Source organism: Andrographis paniculata, unplaced genomic scaffold (assembly GCF_009805555.1).
Source record: "Andrographis paniculata isolate CXL003 unplaced genomic scaffold, ASM980555v1 Contig44END, whole genome shotgun sequence".
Lineage (NCBI taxonomy): Eukaryota > Viridiplantae > Streptophyta > Magnoliopsida > Lamiales > Acanthaceae > Andrographis > Andrographis paniculata.
The window spans coordinates 1-18898 of NW_026137578.1; the positions used below are offsets into that span (position 1 = coordinate 1).

General features: G+C 35.6%; 2 protein-coding genes across 3 annotated transcripts in view; both read right to left on the reverse strand.

The window, feature by feature from the left end:
- Positions 1-6629: 6629 nt before the first annotated feature.
- Positions 6630-18898, reverse strand: part of LOC127251325 (B3 domain-containing protein Os12g0591400-like) — a 32933-nt gene continuing 20664 nt past the window's right edge. The window contains exon 8 of the mRNA XM_051274989.1: positions 6630-6953. Coding sequence (XP_051130946.1) covers positions 6948-6953 — 6 coding nt within the window. The 3' untranslated portion in view covers positions 6630-6947. The remainder of the gene's footprint in view (positions 6954-18898) is intronic.
- On the reverse strand, positions 6947-10801 carry LOC127251326 (B3 domain-containing protein Os12g0591400-like). 2 transcript variants are annotated; one of them, XM_051274991.1, is made up of 6 exons: positions 10665-10801; positions 10437-10526; positions 9519-9570; positions 8935-9068; positions 7917-8313; positions 6947-7217 (listed from the first exon to the last, which is right to left on the reverse strand). In XM_051274991.1, exons 4-6 carry the CDS (start codon positions 8971-8973, stop codon positions 7033-7035), a joined length of 621 nt encoding a protein of 206 aa, XP_051130948.1. In that variant the 5' UTR covers positions 8974-9068; positions 9519-9570; positions 10437-10526; positions 10665-10801; the 3' UTR covers positions 6947-7032. The 2 variants fall into 2 exon arrangements, with proteins under 2 accessions (XP_051130948.1, XP_051130947.1); XM_051274990.1 differs by lacking the exons at positions 8935-9068; positions 9519-9570; positions 10437-10526; positions 10665-10801 and adding an exon at positions 8634-8764.

An 18898-nucleotide genomic window follows, 5' to 3' on the forward strand; every position in this document is an offset into this window, starting at 1 on the left:
TGAAAAAATAACCTCGGATCTATTTCAAAATCTGAAACAATTCTCCGAAAGGTATTAAACATTTCTGGTAGTGACATTTTAAATTTCATCATAATTGCTTCTTGACCCTTCAGGTATGAGTCTAGGTGAAGATGGTGATGACGAGCCTAAAGAATATGGTGAAGGCAGCTGCTGTATCTCCCTTCCAATGTTCTCATTTTCACCAAAAGCTCAAACAGCAATGTTCCTTGAGCTGTTATCCCACTTCCAGCTTGCTTTTCATCAAAAACCACATTTCTACTTATGATAACTTTGCCCGCAATAGGATCGTACAATATATAGGCTTTGGATTGTGAACAATAGCCAAGAAAAATGCATTTTGTTGATTTTTCATCAAGCTTACTCTCGGAGTCCTTCGATTCCAAGCCTCATATGGTGGCGGTTCAAAACAGACTTTGTAGGAGATAAATTAAGAAAATACACTGCTGTCGCTACTGCCTCAGCCCAAAACATATCTGGAAGTCCTTTGGAATTCAGCAAGCTTCTTGCCATCTCCACGACTGTTCTAATTTTGCGCTCGACGACACCATTTTGCTCCGGAGTGTATGGGGCTGTTAATTCTCTTCGTATGCCATGCTCATCACAAAATTGATTAAACTTGTGAGATACAAACTCACCACCTCTGTCTGTACGCAGCGCCTTTACATATTTTCCGGATTGATTTTCCACAAGAGCCTTGAATTTTTTGAACATATCGAATGTTTCTGAATTGGCTTGTAGAAAATAAACCCAGCTCATCCGACTCTAATCATCGGTTAGCAACAAGAAGAATCTGCTCCCACCGAGAGATTTTGTTATCATCGGGCTTACCAAATCTGCATGTATAAGCTCAAGACAAGTAGATGCACGTCTAGAAAGTCCTATCGGAAAGATCTCTTTGCTTGTTTGCCAAGAACACAGCCCTCACATAACTCCAAGGATTCAATTTTAGGCAAGCCATAAACCATATCCTTTTGACTCAACAATTTCAAACCATTCACATTTAAATGCCCATACCTTAAATGCCACAATTTAGACTCGCAGGCTGCTTTGGCACCAAGTACACGTTCATCAACTTTCGACACTTCAAGTGGAAATAATTTGTTTGCCGTCATCTGAATATTGACAATCACTCGACCAGATATTTTTATGTCTAATCACGCATGACGAATTGTCAAACAAAATGGCATATCCACTATCAATGAGTTGCCCAACACTCAACAAATTTTGAGTCAGCGTAGGAACAAAATAAACATCATAAAGGAGCTTCAAATCATTCATGACTTCAACGATGCCTCTGCTCTCAACTTGCATTTGTTTATTACCCCGATCATTCATGACTTCAACGATGCCTCTGCTCTCCGAGCCTTACTTGTAACTTGTAAGTTTCGTCAATCTCCTTAAACAACGACTTTATCCCTGTCATGTGATTAGAACAACCGCTATCCACAAACCATATGTTATTAGAAGTGGTTGTATCACCTCGGCTGGTCAAAAACAACTTGAGTTCATCATTTCGTTGTTCTGCATAACGAGTCAGTTTTTCTCGCTTCCAGCAATCAGCTTGTACATGTCCAAACCTTTTGCAATAATAGCATTGCACATGACTTCTATTGCCTTGTCAATTATTACCATGCTTATTATTGGTCCGATCATTGAAGTGTGCATCTCCCCGTCCTCTCCCACGACCATTCCTCGCTGGGTAGCGATCTCTTGCACGTCCTCTAATGCCTGCATATTTCGGTTCATTTCTCTGCTGCGATGAATCACCTTTAACATGAAAAGCTTTCTCTCGTATTTTTCTTCCGATCTGCTCAACCTCGCTTTATGGGATTGCAGTGAACCCATCAATTCATCAAAGCAATATGTGATCAAATCCTTTGACTCTTCAATAGCGGCAACCACATGATCAAATTTGGGAGTCAAACTCCAAGAATTTTTGCAACCACAATTTTAACCTTTCACCGTAGGAGTTCATTTGGCTTACGACTCCAGAGACTCTAGTGAGAAAATCTTGCACTGTTTCTCCTTCCTTCATATGCGCAGTTTCTAAATCACGTCTGAGAGTTTGAAGCTTCACGGTAAGAACCTTCGCAGATCCTTGAAATGCCATTTTCAAGGTGTTCATGCTTCGTTTGATGTTGAAGCTGATGAAATCTTCGAAAAGATTGAGTCATGGACTGCTTGTTGTATGAAGAACAGCGCCTTGGAATATTTTTTCTTATTCTCCCCCAATATCGCTTCATCAGGATCTTGCTCCAAGTATCCGGTCTCGACAAAGTTCCACAGATCATGGGACTTGAACAGCGTTTCAATCTTAATGCTTCAAAATTCATAATTTTCGCCCGAAAGAATTGGAATTTCCGGCTGCAAGATGCTCAATCCGGAGTTGTTTGCCATATCTATGCTCTGATACCAAAATTGCTGCGAATCAAGAGAGAAATTGTCACCAAACTAGGTTGTAGACAATGGAGAAGAACAGAGGAGAGACGAGAGGCCCTGCAGAGTCTTTTGGATAAACTTCAAAGACCTTTTAATTATTCAATGGGAAACATCTAAATATATTGAGATTACATTCCAAATAAACATGGAATAATTATTAGTCAAAATTCACCTTCTTAAACTAAATATAGTAAATAATAAATATAAAATATATCCAAATTATGTTTTAATCAAATCTTAACAAGGTCGCCGGCAGCTGTTTCTTCTCTTCGGCGGCGGCGGCAACGGCGATGGCGGCGGTGCAACAGCGTTTGCGGCAGGTTTTGCTCCTCCTCTTCCTCCTTCTCCGGCAGTGACAGCATTGGCATCTCTACTTCTCCTCTTTCTTCTCCGGCAACGACGGCGGCGGGCACGGCGTGATCTCCTCCTCCTCCAGCTTCTCCGGCAGCAGCGGCGAAGCTGGCTTCTTGTTCTTCCTCTCTTTTTTCTTCTACGGCGCTCCTTCTCTGGCGGTGGCAGCAGATGGGGGAGAAAAAATTTGAATTAATTTTGTTAAACAATTTTTAATAATTGCATACTTCCTCTTCGGATTTGGTCTCGAAAATCCCGAAACTATTTTCCGAGACCACCAAAATGGCAACGAGATTTACTCCTCCGGTCCCATTCGGAAGCGAATTCCGAGGCTTTAAAAAATTAACCTCGGATCTATTTCAAAATCTGAAACAATTTTCCGAAAGGTATTAAACAATTTCTGGTAGTGACATTTTAAATTTCATCATTTCTATTTTTCTTAATATTAATCAAACTAGTTATCTTAATCTTAATTAACTAGCTATCTTAATCTATAATTATTTTTATTGTACGATAAGATTTTTAGTAATACACTTTTTAAATTACTTACTGATTATATTTTACTAAATTCCGGTATCTACTCTAATAGACCCAAATTATCTAGTACTGAGGGAGTATTATATAGTACCTTAAAAATTGAGAAATAAAATAAAATAAAATCGTCAATGGCTACATAATATGTGGGATGGAGAGAGAGTAGAACACAATATGTTTTGAGTCTTCAATCTTCACTGCATTGTCTCTTTTTTCTTTTTTTTTTCTTTTCTTTTCTTTTTGATTTTTTCACATTCTTACATCTATTTTGTTGCTATACATAATTGCCTAATGTCTATTATTGTGTGTTGTCATGACTAAATGGTTTCTAAATTGTGAATGTGCAAATACTTTATCAAGACTTGGTCTTGAAACACAAATATTATAGCATTCTTTTGTGCCTTTTATTTTCTCATCAGACTCAAACTTTGTGCAAATCATCTTCGTTTTGAAGTTATATATGTGGTTTATTATGTCATGGTATTAATCAAATTTAGTTTCTTGTCCGCATTATAATTTACGAGATGCATAAAATGGTAAAAGAAAGGAGGCGATCATTGAAAGGAAAGCGGGATTCATTGATCCTGGTGTAGCCCCATTTGGTGTGAACAAACTCTTTGCAATTATTAAATAAATGTATCTAAACTTTATTTGTTTAATATGCTTTTATAGACAAATAAATGGGCATGAAAAAATATATCAATATATATATATGCTCTCATATAAACAAATTTATACCTAAGCCATTGCATATGCTCTTACTACTTGATTATATATGACTAAAAGATGCTATGAAATTTATTTAAATAAATTAGATAGTCTAAGGCTCCGTTTGGATTAGTTTTTGAGAGGGGCGTTTGGTTTTTACTTCTAAAAAAAGTGGCTTTCTACGTGTTTGTATTGGCTTCTGTCCAATTTCCAACATGATAGGAAACTGCACGGCCTCCATAACCTTTCTTCTGTATTCAAATTCAACTATGGCGTAGGAGGATCCTTCTCTTACTCACAAGTCCGCTCACATACGCAAATTAATCTTTGATCCCCACCCTACTCACTCCTACCTTAAAAAAGGGGCATATGAAGTTTCCGATTCAGTGAGATAACTTCAACATTCTTATTTGTTTTCTCTGTTTTTCTATTCCTAGAAATCAATATGATTTATTTGATTATTTAATTTGAATTCTTTCTTAGTTTTTCATTTATCAATAACCATATGCTCATTAGCCAATGACTTGTTTAGCGCTACACACTGTTCTTGAGACTTCAATTTTCAGATGAATTATGCTGGATGTGCTTGTTTTGTTGTCTCCCTTTCTCATGTATTATATATATCTAATTATTTAAGTATGTATTTAATGAATACAAAATATGTTGTATTTATTTCAATATTTATACATTCATATAATATTTATAAAATTTGCCCTCTATTATTGTATTTACTATCACTTTAAATTTGATAGATTCTAATATTAATATATTTTTCTTTATTTACACCGTAATCATCTTATTTTTATTTTAGTAAAGACAATTTATAAAATATTATAAGTAAATGTAAGATTAAAAATAATTTATGGTGGGTAAATTAGTTTTCTTAGTTTTGCATTGATGTCTTATCATTTTACAACTCTAAATGGATTTTATTTGAAAATTATCTTGCAAGAAAAAAACTTTCATTGAAATAGTCCTCCGGTACGGATTTGCCACCATGTCTCGCCCATGCTGATGTGGTGTTGACATGGATGAAATGTCAGCCGTCACGTCCATCTTCTTCTTCCTTCCCTATCTATCTTCCTTCCTGACCCGAGGCTCCTCCACCCACCTCTCTTCCTGTCGGAATCCTCCACCCCCTAAAAATTCTCCACTGGAAACCAATCACCTTTACAACTTTCGAAAACTCCACAAATCCTCAACTCATTTGTTTAATTTAATAATGCTTACAGAAAATTTGATTTACCGAAGATCCATTCCCACACACAAAGAATGAAACGCAAACATTATTTTAAATATCAACAACAATGAATTTCCGTATATCATAAACACGACAAGAAACAACTATGGCAAAATTGGATCAAATTAGAACACACTATAGCAAAATTTCTCATGCAACCACTACCAAACAATTTTAACCAATCAATCTGATAGAAAAATCACAAAGGGAAAAGTTTGTACTACATTTTCAATACTATGAACAATTTTCTTCACCCAGAAGTAGAAGTCAAGGAAATTGATTGGATTGTAATAAAAAAAACATGCCTGACCTTGTTATCGATTTCTAAATTATTCTTATGCTCCAAAATTTGTGCCCTAGCCTTCTTCGATGCCAATAACATATCCGGCGGTTTGATGAAATCTAGGTCTTATAAAGACGCTGCCAGCTTCCTCACCGACCAGGGAGATGAAGGCATTGGAATTTCCGGTTGGTGGCTGCGTTGATTGCTTGGAGGGGTGTTTTTACAACATTTTTGAAATTATAAGTAAGTAAATTGGAATTTTAGTACTACAAGAGTTTTAAGCAAATTCAGTAAACCACAGTATTTTTTTCTATTTTGCTTTCTTTTTTTTTCCATAATTTTTTCTTTTACAATTTTGACTGGTAAAGCAATTTCTAAAAGTATTGACTGATAAATTGTAAATTTTCTTACAATTTGATCTAATTTTAACCAAAGTTAAAATTCTGATTTTGAATGGAAAAAAAATCCACAGGTATCACGGATGTGACGCTGACATTGGGTGGCAAATTCAGCATCGAAAGCCTATTTAAAAAAATTATATATATATGGCGGCCTATTTTCAAACAGGATCATTAAGTCGTAAGTAGCAGGAACGCCATATCTATAGACTCCACCCCCGCCGTCTATTCACAAAAATATATATCTTTTTATTTTTGATTGTTCAATTATAAAGTAACAACTTTTTTTTTAGTAATTGTAGACAACACTCCGTATTAAACATACTCTTATGTTTATAATTATTTTACATAAATACTATTACACCCACCTTTTTTTAATCGTAGGAGTATATTTGTCTCATTAAAATACAATAGTTTTTAAAATGGAGAAAAAGAATAATATTGACAAAGAATTGTACCATCAAAAAATAGATTAGGTGATCAAACAATGTAATTCACATGAATAAAATAAATAAATAAATTGGGTTGTGTTCATTTTATAGATAATTTACTTCAATTTAGGATGTCTTCAAATTAATATAATTAATCCAGCCATACTACTTTATGCCTTCAAATAAATCCAACAATATCCAAGAAATGAGAAATAATACACAACAAAACCAACAAATGGGAAGCAGCATGGCTCAATTCCAACAAATAAAAAACAATAAAACACATCAATACCAGTAGGACTCAAATTTAATTACAACATAACCCAATGGCCAAAAAAGCAAAATAGATCAATTCCAGCAATTCATAACCCATATAAACAAGCACACATTTGATCAAATAAAACACAAATCTCTCACATCTTCTAAGAAAAAAATGCACACAACACCATGTTTTTAAGCACAGAACCGATATTAAAATCCAGGTGGTTGGGAGGGGAAAGACTTACAGTTGAATAGATCCATAGAGCTCCTATCTGAATGTGTCAACTCTATTGCGTTACAAATGCAAGAATTTAGAATGTTTCAAAAGATTGGATGTAATTAATAGTGAAATAAAGAAAGCAAACACTATACGGGCGGTGGGCTAATAGGGTCCTTTGATGAGTGGCTAGCATTTGCAGATGGGGTTGCATCCATTTCCTCTTCCAAACAAATTTCTTGTTTTACATGCACAAGTTCTACCTTCGTTAGGATTACTTGCCCGGAGGCACCCATTTTCTCCTTGGCAATACCTCCCATCGGCTTCCCAAACCCTAAACCATTGAGATGGAATATTAAACTAAAAAAATATTGAAAGCCATATGACATGCAATTTATATTATTTTCCTCGAATGTAGTTAAAACTAATAAGATAATAAGACATAAAGCACATAGTAATAAAAATATCTAGAGAGTATGTCAACTCCGTTCATTTACAAATGCAAGAATTTAAAATTCTTTCAAAGATCAAATATAAGGGAAACAACTAAAGCAAAAAGTATTCCAGGGGGAGGCATCTTTGGGCTAGCAGGGATCAGTTTCCTTCCTATGATTGGCTCTTTCTCTTTCCCTTTTCCTTTTCCATATCGTTTCTCATTTATAGTATCTAACAAATTATAAGATTAATATAAAATTGGCTTTGATTGATACCATGGCATAAAATAAACCCCATATGCAACTTCATAAGGTATAATTTTCAGATTATAACTGTTAAGGAAAATAACATACACGCAAATAGCTACAATATTCATGTTTCAAGACCAAACTCTTAATAGATTGTTTGCACATTCATATTTTAGAGACCAACCACTGCTACTCATGAGAACAAACGAAAATAAACACTAGCCTATTCACTAAAGCAACTAAACAAATGTAAGAAATAGGACAATATTTACGAAAACAAAATACCATTGAATCTATTGTTAACGTTAGAAAACTAGAGGAAATAAGTAGGGAGGTAGAAGTTATCTCACCATTATGGATATCGGAAATAGAGACTCCCTTTCTTTGAGGCATCCCCATGGCTGCAGTTCGAGGAGCTGATCCCATTTCAGAAATCTCCTCAACCCCAACATTATAGCAGTTCTGATTGTTCAGTTGTCGCACTGGATAGGTGAAGCAAGTTCTTTCGCAACCACTTGGATCATATATTTGAACAGACATGTGCCTCTCTCCTACATAGTTAAATATCAAGGAACATCCCCCCTCAAGAGCATGGTCCCTATAAAATATTTCCCATCCCAATGCGAATGATAATGCATTGTCAACATATGATAGAGTCACAGGCCATATCTGCCCACATAAATCCTCAAGGAGGATTTCTTGGTCCACCAAGTGCTCCACCTTTGGAGCAAATGAAGATGGCAAGCGCTGCAAAAATATTAAATTTTTTACAAGGATGCATGCTTTATAAAAATTGCAGAAATTATAAAAGAATTTCATCTACACATATCAACAATTTTGCTACTAAACATCCTAAAACTATAAAACTTAGTACCCAACAAGTTTGTGGGGGTGATGAGAGGATAGTTGTGTAATGTAGTAAATTACTTAAAGTTCAATAATTGTTCGCCAAACTATGTTTACATCCCATAATAATAGACACTACATATTACAATGTGATTACAAGCAGCATTCTCCCAAAGGTTAAGAATAAGAAGTCCAAAAATTCAACATGAATGAGAGAGTACCAGTGCATGTAAGACATGAGCATCATTCAGTACATGGAAAAAACGGGGAATTGACGGTGATAACTCCTTCTCTGTCAGATGAGATATGGAGCCCTCATGACGTTTATAAGCCATCTTTTTTGGTTTTTGGATTTTTTTAACCTTGATTTACCCTAGATGTTACTGAAAAGAAGAACATTCAAAAATCACTTTAAATTGTTTCAAAATAACTGCCACTCCAAATCCCAAGATTTAATAACCCAAGAACCGATATATATATATATATATTAACATTATTTATATAAGCTTTTTTCATTGATACCTGATCATAGATATGGCACCATTTATCCATTGTGAACATACACCTTCTGCTCCATCGTGGTCCTGATTTGATCGCCCTCGATCGAGTTGTATTCTAGGAGCAGCCGGTGTAAATTTGCTTTGGATCTTCCTAAGCTGCGTTCAAACACAAACCAAGACATCCCTATAGGATTGAGTATATAATTTTCCAAAAAAGAAAAACCACAGCTTAGATCAGATCTAATTTTAACAAAAACAAAAAAAAACTTAAAGAAAATAAAATGTAAGAAAAATCATAAAAATAATGGGATGTGGTTTTCTTATAATTAGATCTGATGCTCATCTTATCGATTCTAAATTTTTTAATGAGAGAATCATTTATAAAGTAGATCAACCAAGAAATCAAAACCTTAAGTTCACTTTCCTTGAAAAAACCCCAAATCGATGAAACAATAATCATAATAAATCATTTAAAAATCCACCAACTCTTATATCAAAACCCTAGTTTTACTTTCCATGAAAGAAAAAGTCGAGATTGTGAAAAGAGAAAGGATAGAGTAGAGAAAGAGATGGAGATCACATCCAGAACATGGAACCATATATTACCTTCAGATGGACAAATTAAGGAGCCGGAGAATTAAAGCGCAACTCAAGGGATCTGCAAGATAGAAATCAACAATTCTGAGTTTTACAGAAAGAAAAGACACTACAAATGACTTCCTCACGTATATATCGTCAAGGGGAAGCCTTGGTATATATAGATAGATATAGATATAAGTCTGCCAGCAGCGATATTGGAATGGCCATACAAACTAAGAAATGGGTTTCGAGGGTGTGAAGAGTGGAAATGGACGCAGGGGTTTTATAGAGAGGGTATTTTTGATAATTATTGCGGCGCCTGGCCTCAACTGCAGTTCTTCGTTTAGGGCAAGGGCAACACGTCTTCTCTTGCTGCACACAAATTAGGGTTTTCCAATAGGGCTTTGATTTTCATTTTTTTATATGGACAGTTTGTCAAAAAAAAAAATCCCAATTCACTATTTTTTATCTTCTTGTCTTTAGGTTATTTTTATAGAGGATGAAAATAATAATACAGGCCCAAATTATAGTTGTATAATTCCATACATATGAATATATATGTATATATATATTACTAATGCCTTGTCTTGTCTTGTCTTGGTACGCTATTAAAGCAAGACGGTGGAGCGAGCTAGCAAAACGCAGACATCATTCTACATTGGCTGCGAAGATTAACTAGGGATTCAATGAAAACTACAAAGTTTCTTGGGGAATTATATATATTTAATACTGCCCTGTTGATGTTCATTCTTCAGAAGAAATCTTCAACCATCTACGCATATTTTCATTAGTAGGAATACAAACAACCAGTTTGATCTTTGTCACCAATGGTAGAGGATTCAGGGATCCATTAGTGTAGTGCTGAGCAAAACTTAACATTTGACATCTCAATTTGAATCAAGAATGTAAGCATATATACGGAGCGGTAATAAATCTGAACTCAACTACTTGTAATGCGACATCGTATTTAGTATTAGAGGTCTTGGTATTCCATGAGCTAGGATGAGCAGGCCATGCCAACCTCGTCGCCAAAATCTGTAAGACAAGATCGGATGTTAACAGGAAGTAAGCAAATAAGCTGCATAGCAGTATATTATTCAATCATATATATTTCCGTGACCACCTGGTAGGAACTGGAATATATTTCGGCAATGGTAGCTAAACAACATTTACCTCATGTAAGATCTTTGCGGAGGGCTTAAGACAGCATACTTTAGCAGTTTAATTCAGGCTGGAGTGATCATTAATAGACCGAGTGGCTGTGACAGAATATGTTTGTATCATAAAGTAAGTATACATGCACAAGACTTGTCGAATATTGGAGACTGCAACTCTCTTCCAACATTTTATATATACAGCATCTGATAGAAAATATTTTCAGCATCAGTTTATCTAGTAGATCAACTTGCAGAAACCCACCTGTCCAAGAAAAGTGAGAGAATATGGTACTTCTTAGGACCACCTTAAAGGTTCATTAGTTCATCTTGACACATTTAAAACAGCAGCACTTACTGTGCTAATTAGAATTAATCCTAATTATTATATAATAAAAAGACCCAAAGCACGTGCTCTAATTGCTTGTAACACAAAAATACATGTTGACATAGTATCAATACTGACAATGCATGCCATCATTGATCTTATCATATATCACACGTAGCACTATACATAGCATTGACTGGCGACGCATGATAATAGCATTAATTCTAGCCATATCTTATGTATACATTTACTATGTGATAAGTAGAGTCAATTAGGACCTTAACTATCCCTAAAACAATTCTGAGCTCTAGAAATTAGATATAAGAGACATAATATATATATATATATCCAAATCTAAGTGTTGTTGGTACATAAGGGAACCTTATAAGAACACATTACACTGACATTTTGAATATACATATATACGCCAAAATTAGACAAAAATAATTTATCAAGGTTTAATAATAGATATTTAAAGTTTATTTTGACTTTATTGAATCAAACATAGAGTAGTTAATTTAGTTTGGATACCGACGTTATTTCCGTTAATATTTTCTAAAATTAAGCTACTTTCAATTAATTGAATCCCATTTTATTGGTAAACGTAAAAGGGGTTAGTTATATCCGCAATTACAATAAATAGCATGTTCATTATTGTATGTCAAACAAAGAAGTGTAATGTGTAAGAAATGACAAGTTTCCGCAATCATACGTAACAAACTTCTATCCATGCAAATATTTGGATAACCTAAAAGTTAGGGCGGCGGAAGTATTCTTAAATCACAGTTGTGTCACGAGTGATTTTACTAGGGAAATTTTTACAATTTAATAAATATGCTACCAGTGGAAAGTTCTAGTGTCCTAATTAAAATTTGAAGTGTCACTAATATCTATTTAAATTAAAAAAGATAAATTGTTCGTATGTTTTTTTAATAAAATTAAACCTATTAGTTAATTTTATTTGTAAGTTTATATATAATGATACCGGTAAAAAATATTTATAGAGCTATCGCTGCCTAAAAGTATAGAACAATATAATACAATGTTGTACATAAATCATATAAAGTGATTTTACCAGGTAGGAGTATAAATTTCCCTTTTATATTATTACGATGTAGTAAGAGGATTACCTGCGGCGGGATAAAATCTGGGGAATGTGTACATATATAGGCTACAGCATTTTCTGTGTAGAAAATGCAGTATAACAGCTTCTACAAAGTTAAGAAGTTGAATGGTCAGTTCCTGTTGTAGTTGAAAGAAAAATTAGAAGGATTTGAATCACATTGATTAACCAACAAAAACATAAGCAAAAAAATCTGATTGAAAAATAAAAATGAGAGGAGACAATAGGGAAAGAAAACCCATTTAAAATATAATTACATTAAGCATGTTTTGTACTAATTTTCTAATCACAACAAGAACTGAAATAGAACGCACTCTGATGCATTAGAGATACTGTGCTTCCCTTCGCCAAAATTAGCAAAAGTCGTAGAACTAATATAGCCTAAGGCTACATAAGCAGTAGTATGCTTCTATTTACAATCTTTAGAAAGATTGTGTTGGCGCAGAAATAGAAAAACAGGACAAGTTCTCAAACAATTCTCACTTCTTGACAATGATACCAAATACATCATATTTAAACTACCACGCAAACGCTACTACATAATTGATTTTAAAAGCAATTTAAAGGCATATAAGTGCGCTGGAAGGACCGTGTTGACCTACGAGGCCAGTCTACAATTACGATACGTCCGGCTTTGCGTAGCTTTACAGGCTGGAGTATCGCACTATCCTACCACACCAACTCAATCAGAAGTATTTTTGTTATTTCAAAATGAAAACATTCATTTTAATATAGATTTTAATGATTAAATATAAGAGTAAGAAAGAGATATGAAAATGAATCTATGTTACAGTGGTTCATGTTGCGAATCAAGATAGAAATTGCCACCAAACTAGATTGTAAACAATGGAGACGAACAGAGCAGAGAGGAGAGGACGTGCAGTGCTTCTTTTTTGGATAAACTTCAAAGTCCTTCATATTGTTCAAGGGGAAACATCTCAATATATTGAGATTACATTCCAAGATAAATATGGAATAATTATTAATCAAATCCACCTTTTAAAACTGAATATAGTAATTAATAAATATAAAATATATCCTAATTATTTTTGAATCAAATCTTAACACTCCCCCTTGATTCGAAAGTGCAAACACCAAGCTCCGATCGGAAGTGAATATGCTTGTCTCGAGTAAGTGACTTGGTCATGATGTCAGCCACCTGCTCATGCGTACTGCAATACTTTGAAGTTATTTAAATTCATTGACACAAGATCTCGAATAAAGTGTACTCGAATATCTATGTGCTTTGTCCTTCCATGGTAGGTTGGATTCTTCGACATGGAAATAGCTGCGTTATTGTCACAAAAGATCTCCGTTGGTTCAGATTGGACTTGAGCAAAATCTGCAAGAATACGACGTAGCCAAACTGCTTGACAGACTGATGTTGTCGCTGCTACGTATTCAACTTCAGACGTTGAAAGTTCTGTAGATTCTTGCTTCTTGGAACTCCAACATATCAAACCAGATCCAAGAGTAAACACGTAACCAGAGGTGCTTCTTCTGTCCTCCAAGCAGCCTGCCCAATCGCTGTCCGTATAACCAATCAACTTGAAATCGGATGCATGGCTATAACATAATCCAAATTGGACTGTTCCAGCAACATAGTGTAACACTCCTTTTGCAGCACCAAAGTGATGTTGTGGAGGGGAATGCATAAACCTGGAAAGTACTCCCACTGAGAAAGCAATGTGTGGACGTGTACACGCCAAATAAATAAATCCTGCAATCAACCTTTTGAATTGTTTCTCATTTGCTTCAACATAAAGTCAAAGAATGAGAAAATCATTTTTTACCTTGCTTCTTCACATATAATGTGGGCTCATTCCTGCTTCGCTCAAATCCATTTTCACAAAGATAGGAATCTATCTTTTCATACCATGCACGCGGAGCTTGTTTTAACTCGTACAAGGCTTTGTGCAGCCTGTACACCTCCTCCTCGTTACCTTCAATTATAAATCCTTCAGGCTGAGTGACATAAACCTCCTCCTTTAAATCACCATTTAGAAAAGCTAATTTCACACTAAATTGGTATATCAGCCAATTTAATTTTGCAGCCAATTCAAGAAGGATTCTCACTGTCTCAAATCGTGCAACCGGAGAGAAAGTGTCGACGTAATCAACTCCCTGATGTTGTGCATACCCCTTGGCCACAAGTCGCTCCATCAGCTCCATATTTTGTTCGAAAAACCCATTTAACTCCAATTGGTTTTTTTCCTTCCGGAAGATCTACCTATTCCCAAGTCTTATTTTTTTGAATTGAGGTTATTTCATCCTTCATCGCTGCACGCCATTCTTCTCCCTTCACTGCTTCTTGAATGGTTATAGGATCACCTACAAACTTAGAATAAGAATCTGCATATATTTCATCCAATGATCGAAACCTGAGTGGAGGAGTTTCATCATCATAATTGCTTCTTGATCCTTCAGGTATGAGTCTAGGTGAAGATGGTGATGACGAGCCTAAAGAATATGGTGAAGGCAGCTGCTGTATATCCCTTCCAATGCTCTCATTTTCACCAAAAACTCAAACGGCAATGTTCCCTGAGCTGTTATCCCACTTCCAGCTTGCTTTTCATCGAAAACCACATTTCTATTTATGATAACTTTGCCCGCAATAGGATCGTACAATATATAGGCTTTGGATTGTGAACAATAGCCAAGAAAAATGCATTTTGTTGATTTTTTCATCAAGCTTACTCTCGGTGTCCTTCGATTCCAAGCCTCATATGGTGTGCGGTTCAAAACAGCCTTTGTAGGAGATAAATTAAGAAAATACACTGCTGTCGCTACTGCCTCAGTCCAAAACATATCTGGAAGTCCTTTGGAATTCAGCAAGCTTCTTGCCATCTCCACGACTGTTCTATTTTTGCGCTCGACGACACCATTTTGCTCCGGAGTGTATGGGGCTGTTAATTCTCTTTGTATGCCATGCTCATCACAAAATTGATTAAACTTGTGAGATACAAACTCACCACCTCTGTCTGTACGCAGCGCCTTTACATATTTTCCGGATTGATTTTCCACAAGAGCCTTGAATTTTTTGAACATATCGAATGTTTCTGAATTGGCTTGTAGAAAATAAACCCAGCTCATCCGACTCTAATCATCGGTTAGCAACAAGAAGAATCTGCTCCCACCGAGAGATTTTGTTATCATCGGGCTTACCAAATCTGCATGTATAAGCTCAAGACAAGTAGATGCACGTCTAGAAAGTCCTATCGGAAAAGATCTCTTTGCTTGTTTGCCAAGAACACAGCCCTCACATAACTCCAAGGATTCAATTTTAGGCAAGCCATAAACCATATCCTTTTGACTCAACAATTTCAAACCATTCACATTTAAATGCCCATACCTTAAATGCCACAATTTAGACTCGCAGGCTGCTTTGGCACCAAGTACACATTCATCAACTTTTGACACTTCAAGTGGAAATAATTTGGTTGCCGTCTGAATATTGACAATCACTCGACCAATATTTTTATGTCTAATCACGCATGACGAATTGTCGAACAAAATGGCATATCCACAATCAATGAGTTGCCCAACACTCAACAAATTTTGAGTCAGCGTAGAAACAAAATAAACATCATAAAGGAGCTTCAAATCATTCATGACTTCAACGATGCCTCTGCTCTCAACTTGCATTTGTTTATTACCCCGATCATTCATGACTTCAACGATGCCTCTGCTCTCCGAGCCTTACTTGTAACTTGTAAGTTTCGTCAATCTCCTTAAACAACGACTTTATCCCTGTCATGTGATTAGAACAACCGCTATCCACAAACCATATGTTATTAGAAGTGGTTGTATCACCTCGGCTGGTCAAAAACAAATTGAGTTCATCATTTCGTTGTTCTGCATAACGAGTCAGTTTTTCTCGCTTCCAGCAATCAGCTTGTACATGTCCAAACCTTTTGCAATAATAGCATTGCACATGACTTCTATTGCCTTGTAAATTGTTACCATGCTGATTATTGGTCCGATCATTGAAGTGTGCATCTCCCCGTCCTCTCCCACGACCATTCCTCGCTTGGTAGCGATCTCTTCCACGTCCTCTAATGCCTGCATATTTCGGTTCATTTTTCTGCTGCGATGAATCACCTTTAACATGAAAAGCTTTCTCTCGTATTTTTCTTCCGATCTGCTCAACCTCGCTTTATGGGATTGCAGTGAACCCATCAATTCATCAAAGGAATATGTGATCAAATCCTTTGACTCTTCAATAGCGGCAACCACATGATCAAATTTTGGAGTCAAACTCCAAGAATTTTTGCAACCACAATTTTAACCTTTCACCGTAGGACTTCATTTGGCTTACGACTCCAGAGACTCTAGTGAGAAAATCTTGCACTGTTTCTCCTTCCTTCATATGCGCAGTTTCTAAATCACGTCTGAGAGTTTGAAGCTTCACGGTAAGAACCTTCGCAGATCCTTGAAATGCCATTTTCAAGGTGTTCATGCTTCGTTTGATGTTGAAGCTGATGAAATCTTCGAAAAGATTGAGTCATGGACTGCTTGTTGTATGAAGAACAGCGCCTTGGAATATTTTTTCTTATTCTCCCCCAATATCGCTTCATCAGGATCTTGCTCCAAGTATCCGGTCTCGACAAAGTCCCACAGATCATGGGACTTGAACAGCGTTTTCATCTTAATGCTTCAAAATTCATAATTTTCGCCCGAAAGAATTGGAATTTCCGGCTGCAAGATGCTCAATCCGGAGTTGTTTGCCATATCTATGCTCTGATACCAAAATTGCTGCGAATCAAGAGAGAAATTGTCACCAAACTAGGTTGTAGACAATGGAGAAGAACAGAGGAGAGACGAGAGGCCCTGCAGAGTCTTTTGGATAAACTTCAAAGACCTTTTAATTATTCAATGGGAAACATCTAAATATATTGAGATTACATTCCAAATAAACATGGAATAATTATTAGTCAAATTCACCTTCTTAAACTAAATATAGTAAATAATAAATATAAAATATATCCAAATTATTTTTTAATCAAATCTTAACAAGGTCGCCGGCAGCTGTTGCTTCTCTTCGGCGGCGGCGGCAACGGCGATGGCGGCGGTGCAACAGCGTTTGCGGCAGGTTTTGCTCCTCCTCTTCCTCCTTCTCCGGCAGTGACAGCATTGGCATCTCTACTTCTCCTCTTTCTTCTCCGGCAACGACGGCGGCGGGCACGGCGTGATCTCCTCCTCCAGCTTCTCCGGCAGCAGCGGCGAAGCTGGCTTCTTGTTCTTCCTCTCTTTTTTCTTCTTCGGCGCTCCTTCTCTGGCGGTGGCAGCAGATGGGGGAGAAAAAATTTGAATTTATTTTGTTAAACAATTTTTAATAATTGCATACTTCCTCTTCGGATTTGGTCTCGAAAATCCCGAAACTATTTTTCGAAACCACCAAAATGGCAACGAGATTTACTCCTCCGGTCCCATTCGGAAGCGAATTCCGAGGCTTTAAAAAATTAACCTCGGATCTATTTCAAAATCTGAAACAATTTTCCGAAAGGTAGTAAACAATTTCTGGTAGTGACATTTTAAATTTCATCATTTCTATTTTCCTTAATATTAATCAAACTAGTTATCTTAATTTTAATTGAACTAGCTATCTTAATCTATAATTATTTTTATTGTACGATAAGATTTTTAGTAATACACTTTTTAAATTATTGATTATATTTTACTAAATTCCGGTATCTACTCTAATAGACCCAAATTATCTAGTACTGAGGGAGTATTATATAGTACCTTAAAAAATTGAGAAATAAAATAAAATAAAATCGTCAATGGCTACATAATATGTGGGATGGAGAGAGAGTAGAACACAATATGTTTTGAGTCTTCAATCTTCACTGCATTGTCTCTTTTTTCTTTTTTTTTTCTTTTCTTTTCTTTTTGATTTTTTCACATTCTTACATCTATTTTGTTGCTATACATAATTGCCTAATGTCTATTATTGTGTGTTGTCATGACTAAATGGTTTCTAAATTGTGAATGTGCAAATACTTTATCAAGACTTGGTCTTGAAACACAAATATTATAGCATTCTTTTGTGCCTTTTATTTTCTCATCAGACTCAAACTTTGTGCAAATCATCTTCGTTTTGAAGTTATATATGTGGTTTATTATGTCATGGTATTAATCAAATTTAGTTTCTTGTCCGCATTATAATTTACGAGATGCATAAAATGGTAAAAGAAAGGAGGCGATCATTGAAAGGAAAGCGGGATTCATTGATCCTGGTGTAGCCCCATTTGGTGTGAACAAACTCTTTGCAATTATTAAATAAATGTATCTAAACTTTATTTGTTTAATATGCTTTTATAGACAAATAAATGGGCATGAAAAAATATATCAATATATATATATGCTCTCATATAAACAAATTTATACCTAAGCCATTGCATATGCTCTTACTACTTGATTATATATAACTAAAAGATGCTATGAAATTTATTTAAATAAATTAGATAGTCTAAGGCTCCGTTTGGATTAGTTTTTGAGAGGGGCGTTTGGTTTTTACTTCTAAAAAAAGTGGCTTTCTACGTGTTTGTATTGGCTTCTGTCCAATTTCCAACATGATAGGAAACTGCACGGCCTCCATAACCTTTCTTCTGTATTCAAATTCAACTATGGCGTAGGAGGATCCTTCTCTTACTCACAAGTCCGCTCACATACGCAAATTAATCTTTGATCCCCACCCTACTCACTCCTACCTTAAAAAAGGGGCATATGAAGTTTCCGATTCAGTGAGATAACTTCAACATTCTTATTTGTTTTCTCTGTTTTTCTATTCCTAGAAATC